At 39.5% G+C, this 12,043-nt stretch overlaps 1 protein-coding gene across 1 annotated transcript in view; it reads right to left on the bottom strand.

Moving 5' to 3' along the window:
• The window catches only part of CTNNBL1 (catenin beta like 1), a 169,766-nt gene that overhangs the window by 152,867 nt on the left and 4,856 nt on the right, over positions 1-12,043 (bottom strand). Inside the window, exon 2 of the mRNA XM_007934654.2 lies at positions 6,433-6,539. Within this exon, the coding sequence (XP_007932845.1) occupies positions 6,433-6,539 (107 nt within the window). The remainder of the gene's footprint in view (positions 1-6,432; positions 6,540-12,043) is intronic.

The following is a 12,043-nucleotide window of genomic DNA, read 5'->3' as shown; positions in this document are numbered from 1 at the left end:
ATATTTGCCCTTTAATTTGTAAACTGTGCTTTTTGACAGAAAGGTTTTTGAAAGTTGGAAGCAGTCAGATCTCTTCTTACATGAGTTCTATTCTAGATGTAGCGTAAGCACATCTTCTCCATGGTGGGATGAGATTTATTTTATGGTGCATTTTTATGTTTCAATATATTTAAATGCCACATATTTAATCTATCTGTAATGTATTTTAGCAATATGATATAGGGCAAAAATCTAACTTTAGTTTCTGCAAATGTTTGGCCAGTTGCCCCAAAACCATTATTAGCTATTCATTCCCCACAGATTTGAAGAAATGCGACCTCTATCATATACTTAATTTTAATAGGTACCCTGATCTGCTTCTGGACTTATTACTCCATTTCATTGGTCTGCAAATTCCTGAGCCAGGGCCACACTATTCACACTAATATAGCTTAACAGTACATTTTATGTCTGTTAATGCAAAACACTCCCTCATTACTCTTCTTTTTCAATGTTTTCTATTCTCACTTGCTTCTTATTCCAAGTAAATTTCAAAATTATTTTATCAAGATCCCTCCAAAAACAGAACTTTTTAAAAAAAGGTTTCCACTGTTCTTGCCTTAGATGTGGACTTTTAAAAACAACTGCTTTCTGGAGACTAACTTGACAACAGATTTTTACAGTTTACCTGGCAGAATTGACGAGGGAAATTGTATAGTAAACAGTAATAAACAAAATCATGTTAAGTATAAGGAATTAGAATTGGGTGCTAATTAATGGGTGAAAGTTACCAGGAGAGAGGCCTCTGGTGGTATCCTACAGGGCTCTGTCCTTAAGCTTGTTTAGAACAACTGTTGTATTGTTATATTTGATCAACAGCTTGGGCAAAGATATACGGAAGGCAAACTTAACTAATGTCATAGAACACAAAGCTTTAGGAGCTTAGAGTGAACACACCAGTGGACAGAATCAAATCAAGAAGTTCCTGACAGGCAATAATGATGGGACAAATCTAACAGAAGGAAAATTACCTGGAATCCACATAAAGAACTGTATTGAACTAAAAAGCCAAGTAGCCAAGTGCAAAAATATGAGATGGGAAAAATACAGTTAAGGGAGAGCACATGTATAGAAAGGATTTGATGGTTTTAGGCAATTGTAACTGAAGTACAAATCAGAACCATAAAGTCCTGCCAGGACAGAGACTATTTCTTATTCATTTCAGGATGCCCAGCACCTAGCACACCACTCCATCCCTGATCCACCACACAAACTCGGCAGATGCCTGTCAAATGAAGGAACACAGGGAAGAAGATGCCAAAAATGTTACTGTGACTTTAGACTGCTTAAAAGAGTGTATATGGAACTGTCAAGTGGTCCATGCCAAGATGACCCTAAAAGTTTGTCACCTGTTATGGGAACTGTACCTAGGAGGGATAATGGAAACTAATTCAGGAAAGCAACCGAGAGTACACAGAGTCTAGATATCCTCTCATATGAGAACTGGCTAAAAATCTTTCTCATTCTGAGTTGAAATCCTATAAATCAGAGTTGCCAAATAATGGGATAGGTTTCTTTGGAAGGTTAGATCCTTATCACTGGAGGTAGTCAATAAAGGGTGATACAGTAAGAACTCAAGAATTAGATGAGAGTGCAGGCTATTCCTTTAGGTTCCTTCTAACTTTGAGATTGTTCTTTCAAATATATGGACTTAACTCAATATATTTTTAAATTTAGAAATGCATGGAATTATCAGAGCCAAACAGCAAGCAATGAAACATCATAAAAATACCACTGGGGTCTTGTGGACTCAAAAATAAGGCTGACCTGGGTCACACTCCCCACTGCACTATTTACTAGCTGTGTGACCATGGGCAGTGCATACACAACTATCAACTGGGCACACACGAGATGCCAGTCACTGTGCCAGGAAATGAGGATGTGATAGTTAACAAAATAACCCAGAGATGCTAGCCTCATGGAGTTCCTAGCCTACAGGAATGTAAACAATCTATGACATGCAATTAATTGTAAGGATGCACAGCACTGCCCAATAAAAGTGTCACAAAAACACAAAGCCTAGGGCCCCAATCTGGTTAAGGGAGTTCTAAGCCTGAGCTTCCTTATTTTACTAGGTAAATTATAACAAGGATTGAAAGAGACTTAATGTGCCTAACAATGCTTGGCTAATAGTAGATGCTCAATGAATTTAGGTACATTCAAGTTTGTTATGCTGTAACAAAAAAATTTTTCTTCTTTTTGCTGAAAAGTACATGGCCACTTACATTAAGCACACACTACTCTTTGCAAAGGGCTCTCTTTAGGGATTAGGCACACCCCTCAGCAGCAGATGACTTACAGCTGGGGGAAACTATCGACTTAGAAGCAATGTGAAAGCAATAGAGCAACATATTAAAACAGTAACCCAGGCTGAGATGGGGTCATCGATTCTCTCTGGTATGATGGAGAATATTCTGCTAGCCTGCCCATGTACATTTGCTTCAAATCAGCAGGATGTTCTCCTTCAACCACAGAGGGAATTAGCAAAGTGAACAGCAAAGTTCAATAATGGCAGAAAAGCAACAGAAACCAATGGATTCTAACTGCAACCACAAAACCAGCAATCACTGCCTGGGCTCTGGATTAACTAGGAGAGTAGCATGGCTCTCCCTCACCCAATGAAATCAGCAGCTCTCAAGCTGTGGTCCTAAGGAGGTGGTTCAAAATCCTTAGGCGACCTGCAAGATCAAAACTACTTTTGTAACAATACCAAGACATCATTTTCTTTCTTCCATTCTCATTCTTTCAATAGTATACAGCAGAGGTTTCCAGAGAGCTAGATAACATGTGACGGTTGCTCTCAGGGCTTCCGAACCAGTTCATTCTGGGTTGGTCCCCTGCTGAGAATGTGCCTTCCACACATGTATACTGAATCAAAATCTACATTTTAACAAGATCCCCAGGTGACTTTCTATGGACACATCTTGTTAAAATGTAGATTCAGACTCAGTGTAGCTGGGATGGAAATGCAAATTCTCAGCAGGGGACCAACCCAGAATGAACTGGTTCAAAGTTCTGGATGTTATCACTGCCCTGATGGCTAATGGAGTGTGTGCCTGTGTACTTGTGTGTTTCCTAGCATTTTCTACAATAAGCAGTTTGGGGTACTCAAGAGACCAAAAAGCTTGAAAACCGCTAAACTCAATGTAACAGATTGAACCGTGTCTTCAGAAAACAAGTGTCAACCTGGCTACTAGGCCATGAGTCTCAGTAGTAAGTATTATCCTCTATTTTGTGATCTGATGTAATTATCCTATGTGTTGTGAATTCTAACCTCTATGATTTAATGGGGAGCTCTGGTAGCATAGTGCCTAAGGCACTTGACTGCTAACCAGAAGATTGTTGGTTCAAACCCACCAGCCACTCCTTGGAAGGAAGGTTGGGCAATCTACTTCCGTAGTGATACTGCCTCAGAAACCCAAGGAGGTGTTGCTATGAGTTGTGTCTGACTCAATAGCACATAACAACAACAACAACATGATTTAATGAGGCCAGGATACAATCTACAGGATAAGGCTGGACTTTGAGTCAATCTCTTTTGAGATATAAAAGAGATTAAGCAAGAGAGTGGATAAAAAGGGATCTCAGTGCTACCAAAAAGGAAGAGCTGGGAGCACAGCATATCCTTTGGAATCAAGGTCCCTGCATTGAGATCCTCTTAGATCCAGGGGAAGACTGATGGCAAGACACATGGAGATCTCCAAGGAATGCCGGACCCGCAGATGCTGAAAGGAGACAAGGACCTTCCTCTAAGAGTTGACAAAGAAAGAAAGCCTTTTCCCCTCCAGCCGGCACCCTTAATCCAGACTACTAGCCTCCTAAACTGTGAGAGAATAAATTTCTGTTTGTTAAGGCCAGCCACCTGTGGTATTTCTGTTACAGCAGCCTTGGATAACAAGACACTAAATAATTCTGTCCCTGTAGAACAGAAGGACTACTAAAAGATTTACCAGAGAAACAGCACGTTCCACTCAACGGGAGGTTTGGGGGAAGATCACACAATGCAAAGTGGAGGCTGTATAAGGAGAACTGTCAATTGAATCCGAAATGCAGCCAAATGAAGAGGGGCATTTTGGGAATGCAATCAAAATGACAACTGCGTATACGGAAACAAATTTGAATGTTTCTGATCTCAACCAGTAAGTTTCATTCAAATATGCTTTAGCAATTTTCATCTTAATTGCACTTCACTGGTCTAGAGAATTATGAAAGGCACCATACCAGTAACTCAAGAGCTCAAGGTTAAAACACAACATAGTCTCCTAAATGCCTTGTGAGAAAAGAAAAAAAGGGATTCTTTATGCATAATTTCAATTTTCAAATGTTCAGATGTTTAAACACTAAAATAGTACATAAATTTTGTCTGAATGGAAAACATTGTTGATTAAAAAAAAAAATTAAAGTATCAATTTTCTTAAAACCAGTTGGTGAATTAGAACACTAGAACACCAGTGTTTTGCAGGATGTAGATATAGTGACCATAACTTGGAGAAATTCATTACTCTCAATTGACACAAGCACACCTACCAAGTGGACAAAAGGCAATTCTGCAAATTGGACTTCTAAGATTTCCAGCGTTATCAACCTTCAGCATAACTTCTTCATACAAAACACATCCTTCTAAGGGTGGGGATGTATTAAAGATGATATTGACTATGTAAGATTTTTCATGTTTACTGAGTGTCTACAGTAAGGCAGGTAGAGAGACAAATAAGACAAAGTCCACATCCTAAAAGCAACCGAGTCTAACGCAATAAAGAAATAACAATAAAACAAACAGCAAAAGCATTAAAGACCAATCAGATCCATTGTGTGTAAAAATGTTGCTGCTGGTGAAGTGATGAAAGGATACAGTGAGAAATTTGGCGGCAGCTATTAAAGTTTAAAATGTACATACCCTCCAATCCAAAATTCAACCCTTAGGTATCTATCCTATAGAAATACATGTACATGAAAATACATATACAAGAAGGTTCATTGCAGCACTGTGTATAAAAATCAACATTTAAAACAATGAACTGTCCATCAATAGAAAAATAAACAAACCATGGCATACCCAAACTATGAAATAGTATGCACCCTTCAAAAAGAACAAGGTAGACATGCATGCACTAACATGCAGAGCTTTCCTATAACCATACAGTACGTGGTCAAAGGAATCAAGATGCAGAATATGCACAGCATGATATATATATATGTATGTGTATGTATATACCAGCATATTCACATATATGTAAATAAGTATATTGAAAACGATATGTAAATACGTAGGGAGAAAACCATCTAGAAGGATCCTCATGGAATACGGGTTACCTCTAGGGAAAGGAATGGAAAAGGGGTCAGCGCCATGAAGGAGAACTTGCTTTTCAATCTAATTGTGTACTGCTGGTCTTTTTTACCATGACACTCTATTTATGTATTATTTGTGTGATTAAACACAGACACACAGAGTGCAGTGTGACAAGAGCGACTGTACAGTGAAGGTCAGCACATAATCTGATAGGACACTGGTGTTGAGCAAGCTGAACTATGATCTAGCTACAGCTATTGTGAAAGGGGCTGTGACCCCAGGACCAGTACCCATATTATCCTGGTTCCTCATCCACAGTATAGGGAGAACACAGTGGACTGCACTGGTCTCACCAAGTTCTGTGAAGACTGGATCCTCTGTGTCCTATGAGACCACTGTGTCTCTATTCACGCTATTTACACTGCCTGGCATGTCTGTGTCCTTTTCTGCCTATAAAATCAAAATCACTCTTTAAAACCCAGCTCAAATACCACCTCTTCTGTGAAGCCCTCAACAGCCTCCACCCTGGTATCACTGTTTCTTCCTCTATGCTCCCACAGCATTCTACTTTCTCTCTTTTAAGATGTACATTTCCTTCTACCTTGCATTTCCAGTGGGTCTCTCCAGTAACCTACAAACTTGAAGTGAACAGTGTATGAGACTCATTTCTTAATTGCCTAGGGGCTGAGGGCATATTAAGATTCATTAAAACTGTATGTCTTAGAAGGGAGAAAGACAGGAAGGGAAAGAGGGATTTAGAACATTAAAATCTGTACAAATATGAAGATCTCTTTAGTTAGGATTCAAGACTGACTAAAAGATACCAGATTCCTCATTACAGCAATTCACAGTGCACTGAGGTGTTAGCGTGGTAACAGTTATGTTAACTACCATTTCATGAAGACCTACTATGTGCCAAGGACTGAGCAAACTTGCCATATTCTTATTTGATCTTCACAACCACCCTGTGAGGAAGGTATTTTCCCTTACACAGGTAAGAAACATGAGAGTAAATCACAAAAGCCAAAGTAAACCAACACACAAAAACCAAAACCACCTCAGAGGAGAAAGGATATATATGCATCAGCAAAACAATGTCTTACTTCTCTGGATTGTCTGGAAACTTAATCCGCAACTCTTGGTTTTTGTAGGACCTCTTTTCAAATGTGAGGATCATTTTCTTCACCGAGCTTTCGTCCAATGGTTCCTCCTGGTACAAAGGGACAAAGGCAACAACTTCAGTCCACAGGGATTTCTCGTTCGCTGTCACCACTTCTTTCCTATGTTCTCCTCAGTATCCTATGTTCTGCCACGCTCTGCCATTGACCAACATCTCTGGCTTAAATATACAGACCACACTTTGTCTCTCCCTGCTCCCACCAGAATGAGGGCTAACGATCTACAACACATGTTATTTTGGATTTCTCTGGGTGTCTCACATAATGCCCACTATCTCTAGCATAGGAAATTCAGCTTAATGAGTTAAAGACTCATTCATTCAACAATTTTTTTTTTAATTTTATTGTGATTTGGGTGAAAGTTTACAGAGCAAATTCATCTTTCATATAGCAGTTCACATATATTTTCTCTCACAACATTGACTATAATCTCCCACAATGCAATAGCTTTCCTCCCACTTCCTCCCCATAGCCACCTCTTCCCTGTGTCCTTCCCTCTCATGCACTCCTGCTCCCCGAGCTGTCTCCCTGTGCATACACAGCCCTTCTATTCTCCCATGATTGATCTCTCCAAGGAGTGGATCTTCCTGATGTAAATGTTCAGCCCATATGCCTGTCTATTGTTTGGCTGGAAGCCATAGGAGTGAATTAAATTCTGGGGGCAGCGAGGGGCCATAGTCTCAGAGGTTCCACCTGGCTCTATCAGACCAGCAAACCTAGTCCCTTTTTATTTTTTTTCTTATGATTTTGAGTTTTGTTCCACATTGTTCTCCCACTCTATCCAGGATCTCCTACACAGATCCCCCTCTGAGTGGTTGAAAGTGGTAGCCAATCATTATCTACTTCTGGTCTCATAGTTTTATAGAATGAGGATCACATGGTGTACCGGTTCCTTGGACTAATTGTTTCCATACGTCTTTGGTTTTCTTCATTCTTCTTTGCTCTGGACAAGGAGAGACCCATCGTTGCATCTAGATGGCCACTTGCAAGCTTCTAAGATCCCAGTCGCTACTCAGCAAAGTAGGATGTGGAACAATGTTTTCAACAAATATATCTTGAGTACACAGTATGTAACAATATTAGATATTATCTTATATTTATATTGTCCTTCTCCTTTGTTGTACACGTTAAGATAAGACTCAGATTAAGAAGACTTTGTTCAAGGTCAAACCCTGAGTCCATGATCAAACTAACTGAACTCACTGATGTCGAGTCAGATCCGACTCACAGCGACCCCTCCGTGGGTTTCCGAGGCGGTATCACTATGGAAGTAGATTGCCCAACCTTCCTTCCAGGGAGTGACTGGTGGGTTTGAACCACCAATTTTCTGGTTAGCAGTCAAATGCCTTAGGCACTATGCCACCAGAATACCAGAGTCCATGTTGTTGTAGTTGTTTTGTGCCATCGAGTTGGACCTGGGAATCCATGACAGTGCCTCTGAATCCTTCCCTATACCAGAGGTTGGCCCACAGGCCAAATCTGACCAGTTGCACATTCCTTTACAACCCATGAACTAAAGAATGGTTGTTAGTTACAGTCACTACTTTGTATTTCTTAACACATTACTGTGTCTAGTCCTCATTCACTGCTAAGAGAATCAGACAAGTATATGGAATCCTGACATATCAAGAATTCAGTACTCCTGCTCAGAGTAAGCATAAAAAACCAAGACTATGAGGTTTTCTTACTTCATAGAATGGAATAATATCTATAAAGGTAAATAAAGTGAAATTTTGAAAATGTAATAATTTTCCCCAAAAAAATCTATACATTTCAGAAATGCTTTATCTTCTGTTTACTTTCCAGTTTAAATTAATGTGCTGTAATGCACTCTGCCTCTGTAACACTTTCCCAATTCCTGGCTTCACAGCTTTGTAGTGTCATTGACCATAACTCACACCTAAACACAATAAAGAAACTGCTATTTCAAGAACCCAAAATAGAGCCTTCTGGAAAACAATGAATAATCCCACTATTTTGTAAATATTATTTTATTACTAAATTGTGATTTTCATATATTCAGTTTTAAGTGGAAGATACCTATAAACTCATTTAGGGCATGACATTTTTTAGATTACATCAATGACTCCTGGGCCTTGAGGTACCTGTCAGACTTGTAGCCCCTCCACAGGATCTAAAGAGAGGGTCCATGGCACGGTAAAAACTGAAGTCAGCATACTGGCTCAGTCAGGACTCAGAACCCACTTTCATGACAGTGTTAGTTCCCTGAATATATTCCTCAAACCCTCCAAGTCCAATTGATTCTACCTCCAAAGTCTTTCCTGAATTCATCCACTTGGCACTTAGAATAAAATCGCAAATCCTTCACATGGCCTGTAAGGAAGATTTTTGCAGATCTTGCCCAGATAATCTTTCCAACCCCAAACTGAGACATATATAGCCCTGTTGCTGGCCCATGACTACTTGTTCACAGCTGACTCTCCAATGCCCATCACAGTGCCTGGCACATAGCAGGCACCCAGTGACAACCTGTAGGGAGATAGGTAAGTGGATAGATAGGGAGGGAGGGAGGGAAGGAGGAAGGAAGGAAGAGGTTAGCATTCAAGGTCACAGAGATGACCTAAAGAAATGATATAACTAAGTTGTTTTGTAAATGATATGGTAACTATATAATATTAACGTAAGCTGTTATTATTATTACTAGCAACAGGCACAATGTACCCCACACACCACTAGGCTTTAATCAAAATACTCAAAATCTCTAGAAAGAAGTTAAACTTTCTTAGTTTCAAACAATCTCAGTCTCCACTGTTTTTATTTTCTTTAGCCAACATCTTGCCTACCTTACAGAAAAATCATTTCGTGTTACTACAGCTCTCGTGGAGTTCCAAAGTCCTCACCTCTCCAGGGTCTGGCCCTCCCTCCTTTAATTTCTTTCCAACACGGGGGGGAAACTGAATTATCAGTCTTAGTCACTGGCCACAGCAGTATCTCCAATAGCTCAACGTCAGAAACCAGAGGGACATTTCAGAAAGATGAAAGTTGGAGATGTAGCACAGAAAAGGACAATAATATTTTACAAGTTCACATGACTTTACAGGGGCAACCATCAATTGTTTTTCATCAAATGGGACTTTGGTAGCAGTGAGAAAATAACTCCTGGACTTGTAGCCTTCCCTGTGTCATTTTTACAAAGTGATCTCTTTTTCCCTATCCCTCTGCAGAAGAGCTGGTCCCACATGACACTTCTGTCTCCCAGGCTAGAAACCACTTACCCATGACAGCTACTATCCTAATCCTCCAGTACCAGCCTTGCCCTACACAGGAATTATACCTGCCAATTAACCGCTGCTGCAGGGCTAACAGATTGAGCAGAAGCTGGTGAGGGGGGAGGGAGGGAGGGTGTGCTGCATACACAGTTTGTCTAAGCCCTGGCAGGGCTGCTGCCCTTAGAAAGGAAATTCAGAAATTCAGGACTGTCTCCCACCACCGATTTTCAAAGTGTCATCATCTTTTAAGGGCAGACCTACAAATTAGCACCAGCACACAGCCTAATGAGGAGAGAACTACTGTCATAACACTGTAAAGACCTTTTTAGAATATGAATCTTTTCTTTTTTCTTCTCAGATTCACATTCCAGCTTTTAAATCCAAACTTAGCATCATGCCTTTAAGGGAGCCAAAAAACATCTGGCTCTTAAGAATCTATTTCCATAATTCATATTGAACAAAATGCCAGAGTCAAATAACATACAAGTTAACACTTAAGGATTTAAAAAGACACAAAGGTAAGGTCATTTTATTTTTAATCACTGATATTTTACCTCTAATCTTTTCAGTTTCATCCATTTATTCATTTGATAAATATTTATTAAGAGTATTCCAAGAGCTAGGCCCTGGGCTGAGTGCTAGAGACACAGCCGTAAACAAGACAGAGCCAGTCCCTGTTTCCATGGAATTTACATTATACTGAGGGTAGGAGGGTACAAATAAGTAAAATAAACAAAGAAGAATTTCAGATCATAAATGCTATGAAGACAGTATACAGAATAATGTGACAGGAGAATAAGAATGGCATGAGGAGCTACCTCACAGACAGGGAAAACCTTTCTGAGGAGGAAACATCTAAGCTGAGACCTTAATGAGAAGACACCAGCCATGCGCCAAAAAAATAAAATACCTGGGAGTAAATCTCATCAGGGACACAAAAGACCTGTACAAACAAAACCACAAAAGACTACTTCAAAAAACCTTAAAAAAAAATCTACATATACAGAAGAACATACCATGCTCGCGGATAGGAAGTTTGAACACTGAAATTGTCAATACTACCCAAAGCAATCTATATGTTCAATGCAATTCCAATCCAGATCTCATCAACATTCTTTAAGGATATGGAAAAATCAATCACTAATTTTATATGGAAAGGAAAGGAAGCTCAGATAAGCAAAGCAGTACTGAAGAAGAAGAATAAAGTAGAAGGTCTCACACTGCTGGATCTCAAACCTACTATAAGCCATAGTAGTCAAAACAGCCTGGTATTGGTACAACAAAAGACACATAGACCACTGGAACAGAATTGAGAACCCAGAAATAAAGCCACTGACCTATGGTCAGCTGATCTTTAACAAAGGGACATAATCTATTAAATGGGGAAGAGATTCTCTCTTTCACAAATGGTGCTGGTGAAACTGGTTATACGTTTGCAGAAAAATGAAACAAGATCCATACTTAACATCATACACAAAAACTAACTCCAGATGGATCAAAGATTAAATGTGAAACCTAAAACTATCAAGTTCCTCAAGGAAAAAATAGGGGCAAATTTAGGGACCCTAGTTTATGGCATAAATAGACTATCAAGCACAACCCAAAATTCATAGACAGCAGAAGATAAACTAGATGACTGGGACCTTCTAAAAATTAAATTTTTATGTGCTTCAAAAGACTTCTCCAAAACAGTAAAAAGATAACCTACAGATTGGGAAAAAAATATTTGGCAATGACATACCTGACAAAGGACTTATCTCTAAAATTTACAGAAAACTCCAACACCTCAACAACAAAAAGATTAACAATCCAATTAAAGAATGGGCAGAAGGCATGAATAGACACTTCACCAAAAAAGATATTCAGGAGACCAACAAACACACGAAGAAATGTTCATAATCAGCCATTGTTGTTGTTGTTGTTGTTTGCCATCGAGTCAGCCCCGACTCATAGTGACCCCTCCTTGGGTTTCTGAGGCAGTATCACTATGGAAGTAGGAATGCCCAACCTTCCTTCCATTAGAGAGATGCAAATCAAAACAAGATACCATCTCACCCCAGCACTAATAGCAAAGTTCAAGAAGACAGAAAATAACAAATGCTGGCGAGGATGCAGAGAGATGGGGACTCTCATACACTGCTGGTGGGACTGTCAAATGATACAACCACTGTGGACAGCAGTATGGCAATTCCATAAAAAGTTGGAATTAGACCAAAGCAATCTATACATTCAATGCAATCCCAATCCAGATCCCATCAATATTCTTTAGGGATATGGAAAAACCAATCACTAACTTTATATGGAAA

Source organism: Orycteropus afer, unplaced genomic scaffold, assembly GCF_000298275.1.
Source record: "Orycteropus afer afer isolate SDZICR_OR568_19922 unplaced genomic scaffold, OryAfe1.0 scaffold00020, whole genome shotgun sequence".
Classification (NCBI taxonomy): Eukaryota; Metazoa; Chordata; class Mammalia; order Tubulidentata; family Orycteropodidae; genus Orycteropus; species Orycteropus afer.
This window is presented reverse-complemented; position numbering and strand designations above follow the sequence as displayed.